The sequence below is a fragment of the Crocodylus siamensis genome, chromosome 11 (assembly GCF_052110815.1).
Source record: "Crocodylus siamensis isolate JL-2025a chromosome 11, ASM5211081v1, whole genome shotgun sequence".
Taxonomy (NCBI): Eukaryota; Metazoa; Chordata; order Crocodylia; family Crocodylidae; genus Crocodylus; species Crocodylus siamensis.
In genome coordinates, this window is record NC_143405.1 from 24,313,753 (window position 1) to 24,341,132 (window position 27,380).

A 27,380-nucleotide genomic window follows, 5' to 3' on the forward strand; every position below is an offset into this window, starting at 1 on the left:
CCCACATTAGCAAAGATGCTGGGGGGAGCTTAGATGAAAACTGCCCTTTCTGCTCATCCCCCTCAGGCATGGGGGGGGAACATGCCACTGTGAGGAGTCAGACAGCACAGCCCTGCAGGTCAGGAAGGAACCAGAGCAGCCAGCTCATCACTCCCTGGTTCCCAACTGCTCACCTCTACCTTCCCATCCTAGCCCATGTGCCCTCTGCACCAAAACAACTGCCAAGCAGCTCTTCAATGAGCCTTTTAATTATAGTAATAATCCTCATCTTATAAAATCACATAAATACATTCCTGGGAAGGCACCCCAATGGCATGTGGGGACAGACAGCCCAAGGAACACTTGTTTCACTCAGGAGCTGCTGCAAAGTGGGGCTCCCTTCCCCCAAGTCCCTGCCCTCCTCACACTCCAATGGCTCAGCCGTGTCATTTCTCTGCATTTGGCTCTTTAAGCCCTGGAGGCCTGGCACTGCTTTGGCACAGCCCCAGCAAAGTAAAGCAACATGATTCTTCTGCAGAGCAAGCTGGAATCCATTCAGCAAACTTCCATACCAAGCTTTAGCCCACCAGCCAGCATAACAGTGAGGGGTCAGAAGAATCACCCTACACCTGTGGTGCATATATCTCAGGCACAGCTGGGTCACTGGGACAAGGGGGACGGGACACAGACTCTGCTTCTGAGTCATCATTCCACTCGCCACCACTGCAGTCCAAGCTGTTGCCCAATGCATTTTCCAACCTCAGCTGGCACAGTTCAGCCCAGGGCTGAAGTCAATGCAAGGAGCAAGGGAATGGCCCTAATGCTCACCAGACACCAAGAGCCATGGGAAAGGAACTGGTGCCCTGCTATGCTCCCCAGCCAAAGGCACCAAATGGCTTTTGCAGGATGGTAGGGCTAGCCCCTATCCTACCTCAGCCACGGGTTGGGCTGGCAGAAACATGGTCAGAGCCAAAGGGTCTTCTGGACAGTGTTAGGATAAAAACAATGCAGATAAGTGCTCTTTGGAAAATCCAGCGTCTTTTATTAAACCAACTCAAATTCTTCTTTGCAGACTTTTGGGTACAAATACCCTGTGCCAGAGTGAGAGACAGGTGGGGGGAATAGGGAAAGATTTTTTGTATTTAGTAGGTTGAAGAAGTAAAGTTTATAACCTTGTCTGTGAAAGGTGTTTTGTAAATTCCCTTTGAGGATTAGAACTGAGAGACTGGTTTTCTTGTAAGAAATGTGCCCCCACAGGTAATTGGGTATTCTTGTCTTCGATAGATTTTCAGTGTGCATTCATTCTGGTGGTGGTTGTTTGGTTTCTCCTACATATTTTCTACCCTCTCTCTCAAGTCACTCAGTTTTAGTCCTAAAAGGGAATTTATAAAACATCTTTCATAGACTGGATAAAAAAATAAAAATAATCATGGACTAAATACAGACATAGGTTATAATGTGCCATAAATCCAATCTGACATCCAACTCTGCAAGTAACCTATTTCTTTTTTTTCTTTTTTTTTAAACCAGCAATAGTCTTTCGTTCCCTCCTCCCCACTCCATTGATTACAACTACTATCAGTGCCCCATTTCTCACCTATTGACTACCTTAATTTACATTTTAACTGACTGGATGTCTTGAGTAAGTACCAGCCTCTGGCTGCTTTACTACTATAGGTGAAGGGTATTTGTACTTTAAAGCTTGCAAAGAAGACTTTTTCCAACTATTTGAGTTGGTTTAATAAAAGATACCAGATTCAGTAAAGAACCTTGCTTGTTTATGTCCTTAGACCAACACAACTACAATCTACACCACAGGATAGAAACAAATCATTTAAAAGCAGGTGCTTAGCCCTGTGGCCCTCCTGGGCATTTCAGGGCCTTGACAGTAGCCCCACACCCACTCTGCCCCAATTGGCTGCAGTCAAGTTCCCATCTCTGACCTGTTCCAGGTTGCCCAGTCCCAGGGCTGGGGTGAGCACAGGGGAGAGTGAGTTCATCCAGCCTCCATCATACCTGGCCCAGTCTGACTCCCATCAGGCTTTAGCTTGGACTGACAGGAGGCAACTTCGGTGTTATGAGGGAGTTGTGCTGTCAACCTTTTGGGGACAGTGCCTGTTCCCCCCAAGGGAGCAGGGAGAGGGGGGTTGACCTTTGCATGGAGCCAGGGCAGGCAAGCAGGCACACACACATGATGGAAAGACTTTTCTTTCATTGCTGTGAGTGCACCCTGTACTAAAGACCACCCTTTTAGTGCAGTAAGAGACCCCCGAACAGCCCTGCCCAGCACCAAGACATAAGAGAACCATTAGTCCCACAGGGGCCTGGGTGGCTGGTCTGGCCCAAGTGCTACACAGGGATGCCACTGAAGCCAGTGGCTCCTGCTCTAGGGTAAGGGAAGAGGCAGACAGGCCCGTACCATGGGAATAGAGGACAGGTCTACACAAGCAGGCCCTGAGTGACATGACAGCAGCACTGCGATGTTGGCACAGCATGATGGGATTCACGGGGGGGGGGGGTGGGGGCGGGGAAAGCACCCCACTCCACTCTGCACTTCACCAGCAGCAGCAGCAGCAGCAGCAGCAGCATCTTCCAATATCTGCTTCAGCCAGTCTACATCAGGCACCCACCAGAGCAGGGCATGGAACAGGAAACCCCTTCAGCACCTCTGTTGTTACCCCTTCATCATGCCCCTGCAAGCTACATTTTGATGTATGGCACCTCCATGGAGACCATGGCTGGCAGCCTACTGGACCGATTTACTGGAGGAGGCAGGAGGGGGTTGGTCTAGCACACACAGCCAGAGGGAGAGAGGGAGGGAAGTGTGAGGGAGGCAAAGAGCCACCAACTAGGGAGCAGGAGTAGAGGAGGCAAGGATTTCCCCACTTCCCAAAACCTCGCTTACTTTTTTTGGTTAAAAAATAAAATAAAAATAAAAAAGGGCCTTGGCCCATAGTTGCCACACTGACTCCACAATCCACACCCTCATACATGGTTCTGTTCTTGTATAAAAGCCCCCAGAGCTGGAGGAGGGAGCATGTGGCATGAGCTTTGCACTTCCAGGAGTGGGGAAGGGGGAGCATCTGGTGCCACTCCCTTCCCGCTTTTCTCCCTACATCACAGTGGTTGGGGTCTGTAGTCCATGGATTTGTGCAGAAGGAGGGGGCGCAGCGAGCAGCCCGTTACAGGATGTCGGCTCGCTTGTCACGCACGCGGCTCCTGGCTTTTGTCCGGGCTTTGAAGGCGGCCGAGTTGTAGAGGTGCTGGGGGAGAGACAGGCTGGTTAGGCTGTGGTTGGAGACTCAGGCTGATAAAGCTAGGGGAGTTAAATGGAGCAGTGAACTAGTGGGGTAAGCTCTTTCCCTGTCCCACAAGCCAAAGCAGGGTTGCTCAGGACTCCATGCCAGGGCTCCTAGCTCTTCTGTGACTCTCCAGTCCCCCAGGGTTCCAAACCTGTCCCCTCTCTATATCAGTAAGGGAGGTATACCAGCAAAGAGGGGTGCAGGAAAACAGTCAAAGACAGGACCCGAGACAAAGCTCTCAGAGACTTCAATCCCCTTCTGGAGACTCCTGGGCCCAGGCATAATAGATGCCACTCCGTGTATGCAAGGCATACTAAGTCTCTCCTCTTGGCATCTCTCATCAAGCCCAGGTCCCAGCCACTATCCAGCTTACCCATTTCTCCCTTGGGTCAAATAGCTGGGCTGTCCTGTCCCTGATGCCCCTATACATACACCCTCCAGGGGTGTCCCCACCAGCAGAGCTAGGAGCGGAGCCCCATTTGTGGACAATGCTTTGCACTCCCCACTCTCAGGACTAGGGGACTCTGGTGCCAGATGGGAGAGGGCCAACATACTACCCAGGAGTGGCATCACACCTTCTCAAAGCGGGAGATCTTGCTGGCTTTGATGGCGGCAGCATCAAGCACCAGTGGAGGGCCCAGGTCAAATATCTCACGCAGCAGCTCATTATTCTGGTGGGGAGAAGGGACTTGTTAGATAGGCGTGTGCTGGGCTGAGGGCCAGGAGCAGGTCCCTGCCATAAGGCTGGGCTCCATGACTCCTCCCCACACACCTACACCCAGAGAACCTGGCCCTGTCACAAACAAAACACCCATTTGAGGCACCCAAGATGTGCACTTCCCCTCCTGCCCTCTCTCACCTGAGAGATCTCTCTTTTTCCCCAGCAGACTGCCAGGCCTCTCATGTACCCCTTGGCCCTACCTGCAAGTGATGCCTGACTCCAGAGCCCAGAACCTCCTTGAAGGCGTCGTATGTTCTCCTCCTGACCCAGCTGTCCACATACATGCACTCCAGACCAAACCTGATGGTCTCCTCATGAAACTCGCCACTCTGGGAGCAGTGAAAAGGGTATCAGCACCTCCTCTGGTAGTCCAGAAACACCAAGTCCTGCCCCAACCACAAGGGACATGGAAGAGACATGTCCATAAAGGGGAAGGCCTTGAACAATGCAAGGAATTTGCAGCATGCACCAAGACACCCATGCAGCTCAGACTTGCCCTCCAGGCAGCCAAAAGTTCCCCATGAGAGGAGAGGTGCCACCACAGGTACCAGCTACTTGCTGTTCCATAATGCCTGGAACTTGGCTGGTGAGTGGGGTGAGGGTAGGACAGTAATACGCCAAATCCTAAGTCATTTGATGACTGGACCTTACTAGTCACAGTCCAATCTTTTCAGACCCCTCTTCCTGGTAACTTCCCTGGAGTCACTCATGCCATGAGTGGCCCTGGATCTCCAGCCCTGTCCTCCAGGCTCACAGGAGCTAGGGACATTGGTCCTGTGGTGACAGTGCTCCCTGCTGGCCAAGAAGATATTGGGACAGCAGAAACAACTGTGCTGGCAAGAATCCCCAGCAGGGCTAAGATAATTCCTGAGAAGTCCCAAGCTCTGCATCCTCACATGCAACTCTGCTGAGGCGGCAAAGCATGAGGCTACAGCCCAAGCTGGGGACTGTGACCAGGGTGTGCCAATGCTCCTACTGGAACTTGAAAGCAGAAGTTTCTGGCTAGAGGGTCTGGCTATCAGACCAATAGCCATATTTTGCGTCAGAAAGGAATTTCACTCCTTGGTAAGATTGGTTCTGACTGTGGAGATTTTTGACTTCCGTTGTAGTAGGGGCATGGCCCTCTACCCAGGAGCTCTTGAAAGTATATTAAGAACTTTTTTACAGCAGCAAGACATTGGATGCTGTGGTCTCCCTGCTTTATCTGTTGCAGATTAGAGTGTTATGTCAGGGCTGACTGTGGTTTTACTAAGAGGTTAGATTGTTGTTGAATGGGATGATTAGGATAGGGATTATCCTGCTTCAGGCAGGGGGCTGGACCAGGTGACCTATGGAAATCACTTCCAGCCTGACTTCTTATTTCTACCATAGACAGGGCACCAGCCCTGACAACAGGAGGAAAGCGAAGTGGTCTCTGCCACCAATCCCTTTGGTCAGCAAGGAATACTACGCCTGACCCATCCACTAACCCAGGGGTCACAGGGGTGATGCCAGGCCAGCTCCAGAAGACAGACACCACTGACCCACCTACTCTTGTGCAATGGCAGGATCCATAGCTTTCACCATGCCACCAGTTCATGGGGGGAACCCCAGGCTGCTTGGCAGTAATAGCAGGAGGTGGTCATGCCAGGCCCAGACCTGTCCTCCAGGCTTGGATTCAGAGCACTCAGGGATGGGAAGTGGTAGAAGGGAGATAACAGCTACTGTGACCGAAGCCAGAGTAGACTCTTTAAAAACCCATCTGCCTGCTGGGAGAACCTGTCCGGGTAGATGAAAGCAGGGGATGGGGGATGCCTGGCACCAGGGTCAGAGCACTGCTTCCTAGGAGACCCTACAGATCAAGAGCTTGCAGCTCTGATGGGGGAATAACTGCTCTCCCCAGAGATAAGCCCCCTTCTCCCTCAGCAGAGGCACAGTAGCCCTGGAGCTCGGTTTTTCTCCTGGATGAGACCAGTTCAACTTTACTGCTGTTACAGGACTAATCCATCATGTCCAAACCCTCGCGCCGCCCTCCCCCTGACCCCCAGTTGGGGCAGCAGCACAGCAGGCACCTCAATAAAATGCAGCACGTCGCGGAAGATGGAGCGCTGCCGCCGCCTGTCTGTCTTGGCCCGGTACTTATTGCTGTCTGTGGCCAGGGCTTTCAGCTTGGTGCACAGGAGGTCGGTGTCCTCATAGAAATCATCTTCCTGTAGGGAACAGAGCCACTGGAGAGATGCTGGCATAGAGCTCACTTCCCACAGCCTGGCACCTACTTAGGGCAGAGGGGAACCAAGGGCAAGAAGCCATCTACCCTGGGGCTGGAGTTTCCCCACAGGGTTCCAAAAGAGGGAGCTGATCCCACAGTTCCTCTTGCCCAGCTCAAGCAGATCCACATTCACAATACCCCTGCTGGCAAGGGAGAAGTAGGAGCTGGCTAAGAGCGTAGGAAGGAAAGGGCATGAGGTAGAGGGAAAGCCAGCTGATGCTGCTCACTGCTGGAGGGCCAAGCTCAGGCATCACAGCTGAGCCTGAATCTGCCAATTCTGCAAGGGAAGTAGCAGAAAGCTGCCATATGCCAGTCTTCCCTTGGGTGCTGACCTCTCCATAGGACAGAAAGCCAGACAAATGAAGCTGGTCCTTGGACCAGAAGGCAGGAGAGAGAGGGAACTGGCTTTGCACCAAGCACATCCCACACTGCAAGTGCCACAGTGCTCAGGCCCCTCCACAGGATAACATACCTCCATATCACGGGCTAGCTCAAAGAGCACCGCGATGGTCTCGCCTGCCGCAATGCGTAGGTTGACATTGTCGCTGGACAGCATTAGCGGCAGCTTGAGTAGATGACTGTGGCAAGAAGGCAGGAGATTAACACAGAGGTGGCATCAGGCTTGTGGTGCTCACCTGGGGCATCTCCAAGGGCAACAAACAGCCAGAAGACAGACCTTGCAGGGTGGGGTGGAGAAGGGAAGCAGTGCATGTTGCCAGCCCACTGCCCTACCTCTTACTGACAGAGAGTGGCATGGCCCCTGCTCACCAAGTAGCCAATCATGTCACTGATAAATGCCACAGGCATATGTGCAGCCGCAGCATGCATGCGGCCAGGAATGAAGCCCAGAAACTTGGAGAGCAGTCCCAAGCTGGTAAGTCTGTGGGATGGAAGGGGTGTGACGGGATGGCAGGCAGATCAAGGCCCCCATGGTGAGGGAGTGGGGCAGGGGCAGATGCTGCTTGGGCAGGGTGGTGAATGCAACCCCAAGGACAGCTCCCTGCCACTTCATGCACCCCCACTCAGGGGTGCGCACAGCAGCAGAGAGCTGCCTCCCTCTCCTGGACAAGCCCCCTCGCAGCTCCTCCAACTCCTAGCAGGGTTGCATTTTCTGCCCTGGCTGGGCAGCGCCTGCCCCAGCCCTACTTCCTACCTCACCATGGCAGCCTCAGTCTGTGCCCTTATACCCTCCCGACTTACCAGCTGGATTCTGCTCTCCATGCTGATGGGCTACATATTGGCTATCAGTTTGGTACTGGCCAATATGGCTGGTTAATAAATCAATCATTGGCATTGGCCAAAAAAATCTTTATTGATGCACCCTTAGTCTTAATACAGCCAGACCTACCCCATCACCCACTACTGCTCCTCTCCCAGCCCACCATGACAGTCAGTTCCTGCCACAGCACATACATGAACATGAGAAGTTCAATACCAGCTGTTCTCTTGGGCATCACAAGCCAGTGGAAACCCTGGTTTGGTAGGATGGGGTTAACTCACTTGTCCAGGATCTTCTTGATGTAGGAGCTGGGGCAGATGGTGAGTAGGAGGGACCAGGACTGGAGGGCATTGCAGTGCAAGGTCTGGAGCAGAGGACTGTGTTGGGCAGGCATGGAGTTGCCCTCCTCTGGGCAGGAAGTGCTGAAGATGCCCTCGAGGCAGGTGAGACATGAAATCAAGTCCTGGAAGAGAGATGGCAACGAGGTAAGGTGGCCAGGGAGCCTCAAGCTAACCTGCTCACCCTGGAGTATCACCTGGCTAGCCCAGAAGCAGCCAGTTTCTGGATGGCAAGTGCACTCTTTGGACAGGAGTAACCCAGGTCATAGGCAGCTGGCTCTCCCAGCAGAGCCAGGGCCATCCTACCACCTGTGGATGCCAACAGGACCCAGAGGTTAAAGCATGCAAACTCAGGGTCAAGGACCACTCTGATTCTAGTCAACCTGGGAGCAGGTGCACAGCAAGGTCGCAACCTTCCCACATCTTTCTCTGCTTTGGCAATCTGCCCAGTGGCTCTTTAGACAGCTGCTGTCGGGAGGAGGAGGGTCACAGCTACTATCTTGCTCCATGCCAGAGATGTGCCGCTAACTGCAGATGTGGGGGGGAGGTCACTAACACTGAGGCTAGACCTGGTGACTTCTAGGACTCCTCCCTCCCTGCCACCCACCCACCCAAAACGAGCAGCCCCACAGGCTCATATCATGGTTGGGGGATGATGCCACCTCCCCTGGAGCAGCAAAGTGCTGATCAATAGCAATAGCTATGACCAAGTGATGGCACAACATAAGGAGGCTCTGAAGAACAGCCTTTCAGGGGCTGTGAGATGGGATGGGTCCAGAAGCATACGGCTGGAAGGGAAATCAGCAGGGGTGGCAGGAGTGGTGAAGTCTTTCACCTTCTGGGGAAGACCAAGAACTCTTGGCTGCTCTATTTAAAGGATTAGGTGGCCTCAGCTCCTTACCTCCAAATCCGCAGCAGCAATATAGCAGCACATCCCCAGGGCCACGGCACACTGAAGGCAGACACAGGGGAGGATTACAGAAGGCAAAAAAGGGGCAACCCCTTCTCCATCCTCAGTTGAGGCTGAACCCCCTACTGTGCTCATTCAGGTCTAAGCCTGCTTGTTAAAATCATAGGATCTGCCCACCCTGTACTAGAAAGAATGGCTCTGGTGCAGTTCAAGGCCTGTGCTCCCTCACCAGGTGGCATCACCCTGCTCAGAGAGGGGCGATGTGGGCTGGGCTGGCTTTGTCTTCAGCCTCCATGCTAGTGGCTAGCTCCACAATCTTAAGTCCAGCAGGGACCAGGGACACTGACGAGAGCCCAGAGAGGGGGGAAAAAAAAAATAGTGAGATTGATTTCTGGGGATGGGCCTGGCTTCGTAACCTCTGTGGAAAGCAGGAAGGAGTAGGGAAGGCGCCCACACACTTCCTGGCCTTCACAGATGCCCCTCTGCAGGCAAGAGGGTGGCACAACTGGTCACTCTCATTCCACTACTGGCCTGCCACAAAGATGGTGGTGACAGGCCTAGGATCCAACAGTTTCCTAGGGAACTTGACCAAACCTCAAAGAGCAGATAGAAGGCAAAGGGCATGCAGCACCCTGCCCCATCCTCAACATTTCTCTGAAATGTCCTGAGGCGAATCCCACCCAATTTCCCTCAAAGTGCACCAACTCTGTCATAAGCAGCACATGCAGCCCTGCTCCCTCATGCCCTCACCCCAAGTGGACCACGGCATAATGGGAAAAGGAGCTCAATACTCACGCTCTGCCGAGAGATGGGGCTGGCCGAGGCGTCAGTCAGGATGTTGATGAGAAGGGGTTTCAGGCTGCGGAACACCTCTTCCCCCTCGGGGCCGGAGCCCATCTGAAGGCACAGTAGTGTGAGGACAGTAGCAGCCAGAGACTGCTCCTCCCCTTTACCTGTAGTGTGAAGCAGACATTGGGGTAAGCATCACGGTTCACCTTCCCCCATGATAGCACTAATCCCTGTGCCTTGAGCTGATGTAACAGTACAGATGTCCATCCACTGACAGGTAGAGGTGGTTGACCTGCACAAGAGGAGCTGAACACTTGGTGCTTCTCTTCAGCTCAGCCAGCCCCTGGCAGGCTGATTTCTGGTACATTAAGGATTTTAGCCTATGGGGGCAGAGCTGAGACCAGAGCACCCCACACAGGTGGCAAAGGCAGGGGCAGTTCCAAGACATGGAGCCAGCAACACACGCAATGTTGTTTTGCCAGCTGCAGCAGGACAGCCTTGTAAGGCAGTGGAAAGGTGTTTGCCTCAGAGTTACGTACTCAGTTGCTGATGTGCTGCCTTAGGCAGTTTGAAGAGGCCCCGTTAGGTCCCTATTTCCTACAGCTAAACCTCTCATACAGAGCTCCAACCCTCCAGCGCATTTCTGCTACAACCTGTGGAGGTCACAAGAAGATCCAGGTTACAGACTAGGACTGATCCCAACCTACAGCCCTGGCCTGAGGGAGATGTCCAGCCATGCCCCAAATGAGTATTACTGGAGTGATAGGGCAGGGCAGGGTAGCCATACCTTTCTTCAGGCACTTCTCCAAGGAGTCTGTGAGTGTGAGCCTGCGTTCCAGCAGGAAGTCAAAGAGCATCTTGGAGGAGAAGGCAAGCCGCAGGTTCTCCAGAGCCACCTGCCGTGTCTTGGCACTGGAGAAAACAGAGACTGTGCTGGGAAACAAGGCAGTGCTCTGGGAGCATAGAGAACCCTGCTAGAGTGGGGCAGAAGTGACCTGTATCCAATCTAGCACCCAGAGCAGAAACCACAGCAGGAGAGGCAGGGCACAACACTTCCCAGCTCTGCTTCGGCATCCTTAGAGTGATGCATGCCCTGGCAAGGCCATAGGGTCAACTGGAGGCCAGTTACTCTACTGCTCATCTAGTGAGCTCTACAGAGGGACTCCAGAGTAGCATCAGTGGATTCACATGCCTAGTGCTGAGAATTTCCATCTGCCCACAAAAAGGGCTCTCAGGGGAGCAGCAGCACCTCCACTCCCCATGTGCAATAGCTCCTACCAGGATGGAGACCTTCCTCAACAAGTTTCTCCTTTCAAGGGTGGGGACCAACTAGCTGCACTCTGAAAGCCTGTCCTGTGACCTGTGCTGTTCCTCTCTGAACAGGTATCCGGGGTCTCTGGGTTGTGCAGCTTTGAGGGAAGGGCTGAGAGCTCCTGACACAGCAGCAGGGTGGGATTAGGTGCAGCCCTGGGGCAGGGCAAGCCTTCAGCCTGTGCCAACCCCACTCACCTCTTGTCCAGGACATTGTCGATGCACTCCTTCAGCTTGTCCTCCACTTCCTCTTGTTGAGCTTGCTCATCCACTGTGTCGCTCCCTGAAAGACAGCCTGTCACCCCTGGCCAGGCCTTGCAGCACCCCTAGCATCAGGCGCCTGAACTCGCTCCCAGGCATACCAACCACAGGCATTGGAGAACAGCAGCCTCATGACCGTGTGCCCTGGCACTATGCAAGGTCACAGGCATCTACATTGGAGCGAGGGGGACAGCTATCATGCAAGGCCTTCTGCACCATCTATTAGAGCCCTTTACATAGAGGCCTGGAAAGTGTGCCCCCCAGAAAAGGTCAGTGAGGACTATGTGTGAGGATTCAAGACTGAAAGAGCACGGCAGGTAGCTGCTGAGGGGCACTGCTGTGTGGGCACCCAGGACAGAGCTCCCAGCTAAATCTGGAGCAAATTTCACCCAAGCCCAGGACATGGGAAGGCTAGGATGAAGGGAAGCCGAGTGCTCTGTGGTGCTATGCACTGCACATGTCCCTGGTTGCCTGCAATTATCACTTGTACATGGCATTCCAGTTGGGTCCTGGGGTCTCCTTTCTCTACTCCAGAGACAGCTGTTGCCACCCTGCCCCTCACTTACCAGTGCCTTCCTCTGCAACACTGGTGCCCTCGCTGGCACTGCTATAGTGACTCAACACTTCGCTGGCTGCCTCGTCATCGCTGGCCTGGGAGTCTGTCTTGGCACTGCTCCGAGTTCCTGGGGAACCAGAAAGGGGAGTTAGGGTGGCTGGAGACAGCTGTAAGCATGAGCAGAGCCCATGTGTCCTCTAGGCAATCCTCCCTGTCCAACCCACAGCTTATCAAGAAATAAGATCTTTCTGTGTTTACAGCCCCTACTACAGTGACCACAGCACAGAATCCCTTTCACTGGGGAAGTTTATCTCAACACCAGTTTCTTGCCCCTACTTGGAGCCTCCTCTTGATTTCCAGGCTAAGTTCAGCTACGACCAGTTCATATGCAACTTGTTCTTGTGTCAGCATCCTTTAGCCTGAAGGCTCTTCCCTCCTCAAGTTTCCCTTCCATCTCAGCCTTCCTTTGGCAGGATAAAGCAAGCTGATCTCTTCTAGATTTCTCCCCATCTTTTCTCAGTCACCCTAGTAGCCCTTCTCTGCACCCAAGCCAGTTTGAACCGACCCCCCTGGAATATGGGTTACCAGGACTGGACACAGGAATCCAGAGGACACCTGCTAGAGCCTTCAACAGTACTGATACTTCCCCATTTCTAGAGGGGATGCCTTGCTCCACACATCCTATGTCAGCATATCTTTCACACTAATACCCTCAGATCCTTCTCTTTGCTTCCTTCTAACAAGCTCCCACTCACCCAGGCCTCCATACTACAGCAGCCACTATGCCTGAAGTTGCCCAAGGCAAGCTTGACTTGCCCACACAACATGCCTCAGTCCCTTGGAGTGGGCTGGCTGCTCATCCCATCTTCTCAGAAGTTTAAGAGATGGAAGATCCAGTTCCTGCTAAATCCCATATGCCCATGTTACTCACGAGTGGTCCAGCTTGGGCTGCCACCTCCACCATGCAAAGATTGTATCTTCTGCCCGTGAAGCACCATGCCTCCTAGATTGCTGTGTGGATGCCACACAGACTTTCCCAGCTGGGCCACGCCAGGGGACCGGGAAGGCCTCCTGGGTCCTCTCAGGTCAGCTGCAGGCCCACCAGTCCCAAGGCTCAAGGGCCTGTACTTCCCCTCTGCCATGGCCATATGTGTTTGGGGATGTGGATATTAAAAACATACCATGCACAGTTTACAAATGAAGTGGTGAGTAGGCACAAAGCTTGTTGCTAGGCTAGAGGGATCCAGCTCAGCCACACCCAGCTGATAAAGGAGCAAGACCTAGAGTGTTCGATATACCCATCCACATGGTGCTGGCTGATGAAGCACAGGCTGAGCTATCAGAGCACTTCAGATGCAGCTCCTGGAAGTCAGTGCAGCCTCTTCCTAGGGCAAATCAGCTTCCCCTTCTTGGCCATAAGCAGGCACATCTCATTTTGGCAGCACTGAGGGCAAACCAATCAGCTCACAGACTGCGATTAAGCAGCACAAATTGGTTGCAATGCAGGCTAGTAGTGCCACATGAAATCAGAGAGAACTAGAGCTGCAATGGTCCTCAGGAGGCCATCTAGGTCAACCCCCTGTTCAAGAAAGGATCATTCATATCCAAACCATCCAAGTCTCTGGCTAACCAGTTCTTAAGACTATTCAAACACCTGTGGTTCACAACCATCAGGCACAATGACTCAACACACCAAGGTAAGCACACGGGGAAAGCAGGGGACTGAGGACACCATCAATGCCCTGTTGCTTGCACCATTTAACAATTACATTTTTGGGGCAGAAGGTGAAACACAGGAATGGGGAATACAGGTCAAAGGCTAACAACTAGGGCTCCAAGGGGGGACCCTGAGCAGAAAGCATTGGCAAGTGCCCACTGTGCCTCAAAAGTATCCAAGAAGCCTGTGGACACTGCCCAGAGACATGCATGGATAAGTGAAAGGAAGACAGGCCCATAGGTGCCTCGGATGCCCTAGTCAGGGTCTCCTTCCTGGTCTGTTAGATGGACAGCTTGGCTAGAGCCAGGAGGAGGTTGAGCAGAAGGCTTCATGGACTGGGTGGCACAACATATAGGGTACACATAAAATAAAAGGTGTGGGGGAAAGGGTAGCAAGTCTCAGGAAGCGGTTGTTAAAAATACTCTGAAGAGCTCTAAGGAACAGAACTATTCCCTCCACAACAGAGAAAAGCAAACCCCGCCCCCCTCTTCCCCTCCCCACCCCCCAAACCATGACTGCAGGGTACAATTATTTCCTGATCCCAAATGTGTTGATTGGTCTGATCCTGAGCACAGGAGCAAGACCCTCTAGCCAGGAATCTCCAGGTTTAAGTCCCACCAGGAACACTGGCATATGTCAGTCAAATCCCCAGTCCTGGCTGCAGCCAACACCCAGTGCTTCTGAGGCAGGCAAAACCTGACACCTGTAGCAGCAGGAAGGGAAAATTAAACTTCCTGTTCTGATGCGGCAACCATCAAAGCAAATAAGCATTGGAAAACTAAACACCTTCTGGCAGGCCTGATACCAGCTTGCTGGCCCAACTCAGAAGAGCATGACAGTGTGGGTGGACACTCCCTCCCTGGTGGTGATTAGAGAGCTCTGGTACAGGCCAAAGAAAATCCAGGATTAAGCAAATGAGGTGCTCACATACACACAGGCACACAGGCTTTGTGAGGCACATTTCCAGCCAGCCAGCTAAGCCAGAGGCAAATGCCACCAGGAACTGTGTGTGGACACAGCCCAAGAAGAGGGAGAACAGTTCACCTTATGTGACCCCACAGAAATGTAAAGACTCACCCTGGGAGGGAAGCCAAATCACTGTGCCCAGCATCCTGCTTCCCCAGCTTGGGATGGCACTGTGCCAAGGCACACAGTAGGTAGCTGTGAACAGAGGTGGCTGAAGAGCAAGCGTGGGGTGCTCAAGTTTCAGGGAAAGAGGAAACAACAGGTTGCAGTGCTGAACAGAAGAGTATCTGGGCCCAGGGTGAGGCAGATGGGTGCCAGGGAAGGGGAACAGGGAAGACATCAGGGCTTGCGTTTTGTAAAGCCCAGCTATACAACAAGAGATGCAGCTGGTGTTTTAAGCCCCAGTTCTTTGTGAAGACAGGAGGCAGAGCAGAACTAGGGACATGCTAGAAATGGGTTAATACTCTTCCAAGTCGGGAAGGAGCTGGCAGGACAGGGTAGCTGGCAGAGACATGAAAGCATATTGTTGAGTGCACAGCTGGCCGCTCAGTGAGCCCAGGCCTTTCCCCTCCCTCTCAGCTCAGAGGCAGGACACCACACAATGCCAGAGCCACGTGGAAAGGGCAGGAGCCAGCAGGATCCTCTGCAAACACAGTCAGAAAGTGCTGAGGCCCACATGCAGACACCTACTCCTCTCAAACTCCAGCAAGGGAAAAAGCTCTGACCCCCAAGGCCCTGGGCTGGCAATGGGCACATGGAGTGCTCAGGGCAGCCAGGCCCTCACCTCCTGCCACTAAGAACAATCCTCCCCTGGCTGCTCCCTGGGCAAAGGGAGGGAGAACCATTTTACACAGCACCAGTGGCAGGCGCGTTCACAAGCCTGCAGCTCCCCCTTGAGGCCAAACAAGGCATGTGCCCCTCAAGGAGCTGGCAACCCAAGTGGTGCTACCACATCTATTCTTACCCTCCCTTATTTGCCAGCTTCCCCCTTCTCAGCACTGAGCTCTCACTGTAAAACAGAGACACACATATGTACCCAAAAGCCAGGGTACATGGACCCACCTATTCTTCAAATCTGCACTCTGACCCCAAGTCATCATAAAACAGCTGCCAGTCACACAGGACAGGCTGCCTGGGCAGAGTCCAAGAACACCTAGCTCCTAGCAGCAGACTGAAGGTGCTCTGCTGGGGGTTCAGCTGAGGTGACAGTCTATACCTCATATTCCAGCCTGCTCTTCCACATTGCTCCAACTGGCAGATTGAGCCCTTTGGCTAACAAATACCTTGGAAGTCTTAAGCCGCTGGTGACACCCTGCATTCAGACATACAGGGCAGCGCTACTTTCACATTAGAAATGCTGATCAAACCCAGCCCACATTTGCTGAACCAAGTTATTTAACCACGTTTAGCCCTGACCACAGAACATCTCACAGCTGATTGCACAGCACCTGTTCCCAAGTCAGTCAACAAACAGAGGTCTGGTCCAGGGGCAGCTGCATGGGTTTGGAGCAAACACCTGTGTGCATCACACAACTTCTAAGGTTATGTCCTAGGTGAGCCTGTCTCGTAGGGAGCAGGGACGGAGCTGTGTTCCAAACTAGGCAGGTGCAGTGCAATGCATAGGACCCCCCATGGTTCTGTCTGCACTGTGCCTGAGGAGTAGGGCTGCAGGCTTTGATCTAGCCAGCTTAGGTATCAGCTGCTGTTGCATAAGCTACTAACCCCTCTCAGCAACCAGAGTCTTGGAACATGGGCCAGGCTACCACAATAGGGGCTAATGCCCGAGTTTCCCAACCTGTTCTGTCATCACACCTGACTGCGGCATTGACTTCCCCTTGGCAAAACCAACCCCCACACAATAATCTGACTGAAAGCTCTGCTATAACACCAGCCACAGGGTAAGTAACACATTCTGTATCAATCCTGGAATGGCTGACAGTCAGACAGCAGCAACAGCTAGAGTAAAGCCATTCAGTGATTTAGGAACAAAAGTGACAGCTTTTATCACTACATTAAACACCACTGATTTAAAGACATGTACTCCTGGCCATCAGTCCCTTGCTGGGCCCTGCCGGCTGTCTTTCAGGTGCACAACCCAGCTCTTTCTGCTGATGGCAAAGTTCTGGTGACCCACAAGAGTTCATACAACTTTTGATAGCCAATTATGACCATCTTGCATGCAACTGTCTTTGGTAGGATTTCCAGCAAACTAAGCAAGTTGACAAGGCACTCAGGCTCGTGTTCAGAGCGCATTGGGACTTGACTAAGCAGTGCTGTAAGTCACCAGCTTCATGGCCCCCACCCTGACAGAGACACAAGTCTCTGGGACTCAGCTTCCCCATCCCAACAATAGGGATCTGGGGAAGGAAAGGCAGTGAAGAGGAGCAGTATTTGTACAGCACCCTGCATACCTCAAAAGAAGAATGACAGAAGCATGAAGCACTGGGAAAGGAGCAGCAATGCCAGTCCATCTCCAAGCAAAATATTCACAATGAATACAGCCATCCAGGCACCCCTGGTCAGTATGAAAGGCTTTGGAAGGGCCAAATACCACACTTGGCATTTTTATAGCTCATCATATTCAGAACACTTTCTAAACAGGATCCAAATAGGTCCTGGAAGCCAATAAGTCAGGCAGTTATTTTGGGCAGAGGGCCGCTTACTGAGTTTTGGCAAGCCATCAAGCCAGATAAATATTAATTTGCTAAATTTTTTAGGGGCCCTGAGGGCTGGATAGAATGGCCTGGCAGGCTGCATTTTGCCCACCCCTGCAATAAGTCATACCAGTATCAGGTGCAGATGGCTTAATGAGCATCTTCCTCCCAGACACACCATGCTATAAAGATCCCTCTTCTTCAGCTGTGGCCTTAATCACGTATTCCAAGGGTATCTTGTCACACAAAGGGCTAGCATGGGCCAGCTATGTCTTTGGGCAGAGCGCAAAAAATACCCCAACCCCAACTTGTAAGATGTTGGCATGCAAGAGGCCTGATCCTTGTGGCAACTTCAGCTCCTTCTCCACTGTCTGCCCGGAAACATGTGTGCACCTACCACCAGCAGTGAGTCAAACCAGGGCTCTGCAGACCTTGGTGCAGTGACTTGCAGCCTCCCTGCTACCTGCTGCAAGCAGCTTGGGCTGCATGGTGGGTGGCAGGGGCCTGCCCAGAGCCTGAGGCTCCCAACTGCCTGCCACAGCCAGTGTTTACAGAGCCTTGGCCTGGCTCACTGCTGGTGCTAGGGGCATGTATGCCTTGGGGAGGGCAGCAGGGAAGAGGCCGGGGCTGCACTGCCACAACAAGGATTGGGCTCCTTGCAGCTCCCCTACTGCCCACTCTGAAGCACATGTGCACCTGCTTGCAGCAATGAGCCAGGCCCAGGTTCCACAGACCTCAGTGCAGGGGCTTGTGGCCTCCTGTAGCATACAGCCCATGCTGCTCGCAGCAGGCAGTGAGGAGGCTGCAAGCAGCTGCACCACGGTCTGTGGAGCTGTGGCTCAGGTTGTTGCTGGCAGTGTGTGCATGTGTACTGGGGGGCAGATGGTGGGAGAGATGCAAGGGACCCAATCCTTGTTGTGGCAATACAGTCCCAGCCCCTTCTCTGCCATCTGCCCCAAAACGTGTGCCAAGCAAAATGACTGTATGCCATGCTGGCATGCATGCCAGGGGTTGCAGACCCCTGAGCTAGAGGCAGCATAGGCCTGGAAGGGGCTTCCTGAGCCACACAGACCAGTTGCTTGCATGTACAGGCACACCCTGTCCAAAGCATCTATGAGAACGGTCTATGCCAGGCCAGCCTGGACAGAGCTGAGCACATGGGCACCCAAGCAGACCAATTCCTCCTGGTGCACCCCATTACCCGCCCAACAAGTCTTCCCCCTCAGCTGCAGGGGTTTTACTGTTGAAGGGTATTGCCTAGACAGGGGCACAGCCAGCCCCAGAGGACACAGGCACAGGACAGGCTGTCTGCACTGGACAGAGCAGGGAGGCACCAGGACAAACTGCAGATCAGGAGCAATCCCTGGCCACAGGCCGGTCTCAGACAAGGTCTCAGCGGCCCGACTTCGTGCGGGGGGAGCAGCGGAAAGAAGCACCCCGAAATCCCCGCTCAGCCCTGGGATAAACCGGACCCGGGGAGCAGACACCAAGAGCTGGAAAGCTTCAAGCCAGGAGCACGGACACGGATCCCGGCGGGGCGGGCACGAGCGCAGCTACCGCAACACAAGCCCCCGGGGGGGGAGGGGGCACCTGCGCGCTGCCAAGGCCCCAAGCCCGCCCGCCCGGCCGCTGCCCCGCACGCGGTGCTCGGCGCTGCGCCCGCGCCACGTGCCGGCTGTTGCTGCCCCACCATGCTGCCCCCGCTCCCGCTCCGCTCCGCTCCGCACTCACCGCGGCCGCCCCTGCGGGCCGCGTGGCCCCTGCGCGAGCGCGGCATCGCCGGGCGCTACCGGGAGCGGCCGAGGCCGGGCGCCGTGTAAGGGCCTCGCCGCACCGCCATCTTGCCTGGCCGCACGCCCCCCGCCTTTGTGACACTTCCCGCGGCATGCCGGGAAACGCAGTGCTCGGTCCAGCCTCCACAGTACAGCACAGCACGCGCAGCCGCGGACTACAGTTCCCGGCATGCACCGCGCCCACCGCTTTAACCCCTGAGCTGCCGCGCTGTGCCGGGACCCGCCCTGGGGGCGGAGTCACCCCGCAGGCCCCGCCTGCAGCGCCCAACCCCGGTCACACAATGGGCCGCGCAGGCTCCGCCTCTGGGGCCGTGCCTCGGTTCCCGCCCCTGTGAAATGGGCTAATGTGACCGACGCGAGAGGACGGGGTCGGGCTCTTGGGAAGCGCCCTGTAAAGTGCGGGACAAAGGATCGTCCACAGGGGATTCTGCTGGGCGCTCTCAAGCAGGGCCCTGCACTCCTGGCCCTTTAGCCAGGCAAGCACAGGGGGTGAACAGCTGCCCTCTTCCCGTCTGGCATCTCCAGCATCAGCTGATAAACCTCGGAGCCTGGAGTCTCTGCTGCCGCTCGCCTCACGCTCCGTCTGTGCGGCACCAGGGACTATTTATCAGGAACACGCTCGCCGGGAGAAGCTGCGAAACCACCAGAGAAGTCTCCAGCTCAGCGGGAAGAGCGATAACAATAAAACCCCAAGGGAAAGGTTGGCTGGGGAAAAAAGCAAAACTTCTTGCTGATCCTTTCAATTAGAAGGGTCTGGAAGAAAAGCCTGGTAAGAAAGCTGCCCTTGGTCCTGATGTGCAGCAGGAGGATGCTGTCACTGCACAGCCAGCGAGAGCCCAGCATGCTGGGGAACTAGACTGAGTACCTTCAGCATTTTTTGGGGGGGAAACTAATATATATAATCATTGTATATGTCGTAACGGGCACAGTGACTTTAAAATTGGTGTAAGGTGTGTGAAGAAAAGCTTTTGCTAGGTGATGTGTATTGTCCGAACCAAATTTCAAAATGTATGCTGGATAACACAGAGTTAAGTATTGACATGCGCAGACAAGCAATGAAAAATCCCCAAAGGGCAAACAAGCATGCCCAGCACATGCCCCCTGTGCCACCGCTGGCTTGTCAATCATGGCTCAGCCATGAGGTAACTTGTCTTGTTACCATGCGCATGCCTAGCTCTGCAAAAGACATGACATAATCAGACTAGAAAATTCCATGAAGAAAGCAACCTAATTGGCTGAAAGTTGACTTAAAAGGCTTCCAAGTCCCCACCAAAGGGGGAGACTAGACCCGAGCTGAGAGCAGAGGCTGCTATCGCAGGGACTGCCTTTCAGGAGAGCCTTTAGGCCCAGAGCCCTGGTCTGATCCCAGAGCTCCACTGGTCTCCTCACTGCTGTGGTTTCACAGCTTATTCCTCGTCGTTTTCACACTGATTCTCTGTTACCGGACCTATTTCTGGCATTGACACCGACTACGATCTGACCGACCTGACTTGCACTGACCATGGCATCGTTACCTATTTCTGGCACCGACTACGGCATCGTCATTGACCTGTTCTCGTCCATGTTGGACTTCCGTTGCATTACAGTGTTCCCATTTATGAGCTGTTGACCAGTCCTGGGACTATTGAGTTGGGCAGCCGCACCTAGCCTCCGGGCTAGAAAGCAAGGGCTCGGCTCAAGAACCTCGTGGACCAATAGACCCCTCTCGCTGTTTGTCTGTTGCACTGTAACTGAATAAGCAAGCTCCTCTGCCTATGCTACCATATCATCAGTGGCGTAAGTAAATAAAATCTATTCTACTTGAAACCGCACGTGTCCTGTACCGCTCAGACTCCTCACCGCTAATGCCGCCTGATCTGATCTGAACCCTTGGCCCACCGTGACCTTGGGGCCCAATCCCCGACATGTATATATATACATATACACACATCTAGCAAAAACTTTTCCTATCTATCTATCTACAATTTTAAAGTCGCTCTGCCTGTTACAATAAATGCACCCGCGGACCTGTGCTCCCGCACACCCATCCACAGTCCTTTCCCTAACCCAGTCTCTTAGTCCTAGCCCCGATTTTGGGGTTTACATTCTCAGTTCATTCAGTGTCGTTGTCACTGTTGCTGTCATTATCACTGTTTCCACGTCCGGTTGTCTCACTGTCCTCTTCGTTATCCCTGTCCACTCACCCTCTAAGGGAGTCTTTGAACAGCCTGTGCCAAGTGTCCCTTTGCCTGGTGGAGCTGGTGCATCTTCTCCGTCTTCTCCCACTGATGTCGGGTAGCAGGACTGGAATTCACACAGAAACATTTTAACGCAGTCTGTTTCTTTGAGTTCTGTGTGTCTGTGTGTCAGGAGGTTCCTGGACTTCCACAGGGTGCTCCTGACACAGGACACAAACTGGTTAGAGTGGGTTGTCGGGACCCCTGATGTTTAGTCAGGTGTCTGTACAGTGCCACCTCCTTTGTCATCACCTTGACCCGTGTCACCTCTTTGCAGAGTTGGTTTACCTTTGTTGACACTCCTTTGGCATATGGACAGAGCCATAGCAGGGAGTTGGTGGTTTCTGTTGCGCCTTGCCAGATTTCCCTGGGGCAGCTGGGTCAAATCCCTTGCCCCTCTGTGTCTCCGTGCCCTTACTGGGAGTGCGCAGTGAGCTATTAGCCAGTTCAAGTCTCTGTGGTCCTTTCATAGGTCCTTGCGGAAGACCTGCTTCCAGGTGGCCTGGCAGCCGTCATTGGGGAGCAGCTCCACAGTCGATAGCATGTTTCTGGCTCTGGCCACCTGTATCTTTCTGTGGTTGGACACAGTCACCAGGCTTTCATCCTGTAGCCTGTACTCACTCCGGGACTTGTTCAGGACCCTGAAGAACCAGGGGTGTTCCATGGTGCCCAGTCTCCTATTGGTTGGTGCATATATCTGCCACTGTCTCAGGAGGAGGCCTGCAAAATACCTAATGAGACAGGCTGTTTTGGTCTCTGCACCAGTTGCCAGCTTGCAGATCTGGCTCGTGTACCTTGCCTGCAGGAACAGAAGGATATCTGGTACCCCCCTGCCCCTGGTCCATTTCTTCTTGTACAGTCTCTTCCTTGCCACCTTCTCCCCTCTGGTTCCCCAGAAGAAGTCACACATGGTTCTCTGGATTCTGTGGGTGACATGCTTTGGAGGGGGAAAGACCAGTGCAATGTACAGAAGCACCGGTAGCAGCACTGCCTTTGTGAGCGCCATGTGCCTCTCACCATGGAGAGATGGCGCATATGCCACAGACCCAACCTCCATTTAACCTTGGACTCCTTTTCCCAGGCTGTCTTCCCACTCAGCTCGGGGCCAAACCCCACCCTGATCTTAACCCCCTCATGGGAAACCAAGACCCCTTGGGACTCCAGGTCCTCCAGCTTGCCCATGGCCAGGCAGGTGCTTTTGCTCATGTTGAGATTGGGCCCCGCTGCTGCTTTGTACACCTGTGTGTGCCACAGGGCTTTTTTTTCTGAACACTTATTCTGGCACAGGATGTTCAGATCGTCCATGTAGGCCAGAAGCCTGGTCTCTTCCTTGCTTCCACTGGGGATCTGAACACCAATCATCATGGGGTCCTGCCTGATATGCTGGGCCAGGGGCTCATTGACACAAATGAACAGGATCGGTGGCAGCAGGCAGCCCTGATGGACCCCCAACTCTATCGCAATCTGCATGCTCAGGAAACTGTTGACCAACACCTTGCTGCTTACATCCATGTGCAGCATTCTTATCCAGCCAATGAAGGTCGGAGGGATACCCATTCACTTCAGTGTCTCAAAGAGAAACTGGTGTGATACTCTGTCATAGGCCTTTTCCAGGTCTAGGTTTGGCACAGCAACCTTCTGCCCTTCTGTCCCATTCCAGCTGCAGTGTGTCTCTCATTTGCAACAGGGCCCTGTGGATCTGACATCCTGGCACTGCACATGACTGGTCCTTGTAGATTGGGGCGGGCAATTATTTTGGGCGGTGGGCTGCTTACCCAGTTTTGGAAAGCTGTCGAGGGCTGCATGGGTAGCATCTGCCCCTTGACAGATGCCCTGCCCCCTTGTCACCATCTTGGGACCAATGTCCCAATGTCTCAGGGCCAGCACCGGTGGGGCCCAGAGTGGGGCGCAGGCTGGCAGGGGTCTGTAGAGCCAGGCTGGGCTGCACCAGCAGGGAGAGGGGGGGACCTGGTTCGGCTCCATAGAGCCTCTGCCAGCTGGGACCCCACGCTCCTGCCACCCTGCTCTGGGCCCTGCCAACGCTGGCCCCAGGACACTGGTGTGGGCCCCGTGCACCCGCTCACCCCCAGTGCCCCCCCAGCCCCGTGGTACAGGCGCGGGACAGTGTGCAGCCCCAACCCCCTGCTTGCCGGCAGGGAACAAGCTGGTGCTGAGCTCAGGGAAAAGTGGCCCCTCCCCTGCCCCGTGGCTGGCACTCCCTGCTGCAGCCACTCACAGCCTGCTCAGGGCTGTCCTGAGCAGGAACAGCTAGCCCCACATGGGCTGTGAGTGGCTGCTGTGCGGGGTGCTGGCCACAGGGTGAGTGAGGGGGGTGAGAGGCCATTTTTCCCCACGCTCAGCACCAGCTTGTAACCCGCCCCCGCAGCCGCTTGGGCCCTGTGCCGGCTCTGGGCTCGCCTGTCGGGGCTGCACACAGCTGCAGCAGCTGTGGCCATCTGCTTGCTGCGCTGGGCAGTGTTTGCCACCCCCACCTCTGGGCTGTCCAGCGCACGAGCTCTGGGTGGGCAGCAGCAACAAACATGTGGAGCTGCCTGTGCCTGCTCAGGACAGCCCCGTGCGAGCTGCAAGCGGCTGCAGCAGGGAGCACCAGCCACAGGGTGGGTGAGGGGCTGCTTTTCCCTGGGCTCAGCTTTTCCCCCAGCTCCTTCCCTGCTTGGGGTCCTCCCCTGCCGTTCCCCACCCCCTTACCTGAGCTTCTGGGGTGGTGCAGCCACATGGTCCCAGGCCAGAAGCCCCTGCTGGGGCTTTCAGCTGGGGTGGGGTGTACTGGGCGGACCCTGCTGTTGCAGCAGCCCGCCGGGCTTCCCCTGGCTCCTACTGCCTCTGGATCCTGTCATTTTTGACAGAAACCAAAGACAGATAAATATTAATTTTCTAAATGGTTTAGGGGCTGTATGGGCTGGATAGAATGGCCTCGCAGTCCAGATCTGGCCTGCGGGCCGTATTTTGCCCACACCTGTTGTAGATGATGAAACCTAGGGTGGATTTAAGCTGCTCAGACAAGACTTTAGCCAGCAGCTTACAGCTGAAGTTCAGGAGGGTAATAGGCCTTCAGTTCTTCAACTCTTCCCTCTGACCCTTCTTGTACAAGAGGGTCACAAGGCCACTGTCCATCCCAGACCACAAGCAGCCTTCCTGCAGTCACTCTTGAAAGAGCTCCAGCAGGTCTGGGCCACCAGGTCCCAGAAGGGCATGTAAAACTCCTTGGGTTGGCTGGCCGACCCAGGAGTCTTACTGTTCTTGAAACTCAGCAAGAAGCTGCATGCAGAGACCACAGGATTGACCACAGCTACCGGAAGAACCTTGTCATGTTTTTACCCCAAGGCTCAGGATATTTGGTAAGTTTCTTAAAGTCTCAACTGCTGGACTCTGGGTATTGTTAACTGTCATGATCGAGGGGCCCAACTCATCATTTTTACCTGCTTGGGTTGATAATACAACCTGTGCAAGTCCTTGATCCTTCAGTGGTGAGATGCGTAGTTGATATTAGCTGTGATCCTCCTCCTCCCTCAGGTCCTGGACAGGGCCCTTGACATGTCCCATGTAATCATATCATTTCTTAACTATGTGCTCCCACATCACTGGGCACACATGGCCTCAGCCCTGAGCAAACCAGGCTGTGGAGTTGTGGTAGGCTGCAGAGAAAGGTGCAGCCTTACCAGACATCCACCATTCTGGCACCTGAAGCCAGCACCCAGGGCTCATGGAAAGGAAAGCTAATGGGACTGTGGGGCTGCTGCTCATTGCCTCAGGATACCTGGTCACTACCACTCAGGAAAAAATGGAACTCCTAAATGACTATTTTGCCTCAGTCTTTCACAAGACCAAGGAGAACAACATGCCAGGTAGGGCACAGAAAGAGCAGGGTGGGATTGACACCATGCTCACCATTGCCGTAGAACGATGTACGATCAGTTAAAGAAACTAGATGTATATAAATCAGCAAGACCAGATGAACTCCACCCAAGAGTGCTGCAAGAGTTGGCTGAAGTAATCACAGAACCCCTGGCAAAGATCTTCCAAAAATCATGCACCTCTGGAGAAATCCCAGAGGACTGGAAGAGGGCCAATGCGCCCATCTTCAAAAAGGGGAAGCACGAGGACCTGGGAAACTACAGGCCAATTAGCTTAATTTCTATTCCAGGGAACATCCTAGAAACATTCATTAAAGAGGCTATATGTGACAAACTTGCAGAAGGCCTGATACTGCATGACAGCCAGCATGGCTTTGTCACAGGCAGGTCTTGTCTGACCAACCTCATTTCTTTCTATGATCAGGTGACTCATCACCTGGACGAGAGAAAAGCAGTTGACATCATATACCTCAACTTCCAGAAAGCCTTTGACTTGCCATCCCACAAGGTCCTGATGAGAAAACTGGAAGATATCGGGCTCAACTGAGGGACTGTCAAGTGGGTGCGAGACTAGTTATGGGGTAGGACGCAGAGAGTCCAAATAAATGGATTGGTGTTGTCCTGGCAAGATGTGGGCAACAGCATTCCCCATGGGTTGGTACTTGTCCCAGTGCTGTTCAACATCTTCATCAACAACCTGGAGGAGGGAGGGGGTGAAAAGCCCATTGGTCAAGTTCGCAGATGACACCAAGATATGGGGTTGCGCGGACATACCCGTAGATAGGCTGCAGATACAAGCAGACCTAGACAGGCTGGCATGTTGGGCAGAACGGAACCAGAAGAGGTTCAACATAGAAAAATGCAAAGTGCTGCATCAGGGAAGGAAGAACCCCGAGCACACCTACAGGCTGGGCAATGTTAACCTGACCACCGCTACAAATGAAAGGAATCTGGGGGTAACAATAGATACCAGCATGAATATGAACCGGCAATGCAATGCAGTAACTGCTAGGGCCAATAAAACTCTGGCATGCACTAATTGATGCATCTCCAGTAAAACCAAAGAAGTAATTCTCCAGCTTTTCTCAACATTGGTGCAGCTGCAGCTGGAGTACTGCATCCAGTTGGGTCCTGGGCTCCCCTTTCTCTACCCCAGAGACAGCTGTTGCCACCCTGCCCCTCACTTACCAGTGCCTTCCTCTGCAACACTGGTGCCCTCGCTGGCACTGCTATAGTGACTCAACACTTCGCTGGCTGCCTCATCATCGCTGGCCTGGGAGTCTGTCTTGGCGCTGCTCCAAGTTCCTGGGGAACCAGAAAGGGGAGTTAGGGTGGCTGGAGACAGCTGTAAGCATGAGCAGAGCCCATGTGTCCTCTAGGCAATCCTCCCTGTCCAACCCACAGCTTATCAAGAAATAAGATCTTTCTGTGTTTACAGCCCCTACTACAGTGACCACAGCACAGAATCCCTTTCATTGGGGAAGTTCATCTCAACACCAGTTTCTTGCCCCTACTTGGAGCCTCCTCTTGATTTCCAGGCTAAGTTCAGCTACGACCAGTTCATATGCAACTTGTTCTTGTGTCAGCATCCTTTAGCCTGAAGGCTCTTCCCTCCTCGAGTTTCCCTTCCATCTCAGCCTTCCTTTGGCAGGATAAAGCAAGCTGATCTCTTCTAGATTTCTCCCCATCTTTTCTCAGTCACCCTAGTAGCCCTTCTCTGCACCCAAGCCAGTTTGAACCGACCCCCCTGGAATATGGGTTACCAGGACTGGACACAGGAGTCCAGAGGACACCTGCTAGAGCCTTCAACAGTACTGATACTTCCCCATTTCTAGAGGGGATGCCTTGCTCCACATATCCCATGTCAGCATATCTTTCACACTATACCCTCAGATCCTTCTCTTTGCTTCCTTCTAACAAGCTCCCACTCACCCAGGCCTCCATACTACAGCAGCCACTATGCCTGAAGTTGCCCAAGGCAAGCTTGACTTGCCCACACAACATGCCTCAGTCCCTTGGAGTGGGCTGGCTGCTCATCCCATCTTCTCAGGAGTTTAAGAGGTGGAAGATCCAGTCCCTGCTAAATCCCATATGCCCATGTTACTCACGAGTGGTCCAGCTTGGGCTGCCACCTTCACCATGCAAAGGGTGTATCTCCTGCCTGTGAAGCACCATGCCTCCTAGATTGCTGTGTGGTAGATCCTGGGGTGCCCTTTACTTACAAAAAGTGATCTTCACCATAAAAAGGTTGGAGACCAATCTACAGACTAGATTGTGCTAATTGTGGTCTCAAGAGGGACTCTGCATTCTTAGCTCTTTACCCAGACAAGCAGAATAACTGCATGGGATAAATTGATGCTTATCCACCAGAAGCCTGAAACAACTTCTCTCTTTTCCTGTTTGGGATTTCCAGCATCAGCTAAGGTGGCCACAGCGTTAAATTCCCTTCAGATCATCCCCAAACTAGCACTGCTTCTTTACGCTTACTGAGCTGTGAGGCTCAAGCCAGCTTCACCCAGAGTTCC

General features: G+C 53.6%; 1 protein-coding gene across 1 annotated transcript; it reads right to left on the minus strand.

Annotated features, from left to right (window-relative positions):
• Positions 1-232: 232 nt before the first annotated feature.
• IFRD2 (interferon related developmental regulator 2) lies at positions 233-18,861 on the minus strand. Its single transcript, XM_090021946.1, has 12 exons — positions 18,703-18,861; positions 11,645-11,761; positions 11,016-11,100; positions 10,294-10,418; positions 9,513-9,670; positions 8,709-8,759; positions 7,751-7,932; positions 6,723-6,828; positions 6,054-6,191; positions 4,203-4,331; positions 3,857-3,952; positions 233-3,242 (listed from the first exon to the last, which is right to left on the minus strand). Exons 1-12 carry the CDS (start codon positions 18,746-18,748, stop codon positions 3,162-3,164), a joined length of 1,314 nt encoding a protein of 437 aa, XP_089878072.1. The 5' UTR covers positions 18,749-18,861; the 3' UTR covers positions 233-3,161.
• Between the last annotated feature and the right edge of the window lie 8,519 nt (positions 18,862-27,380).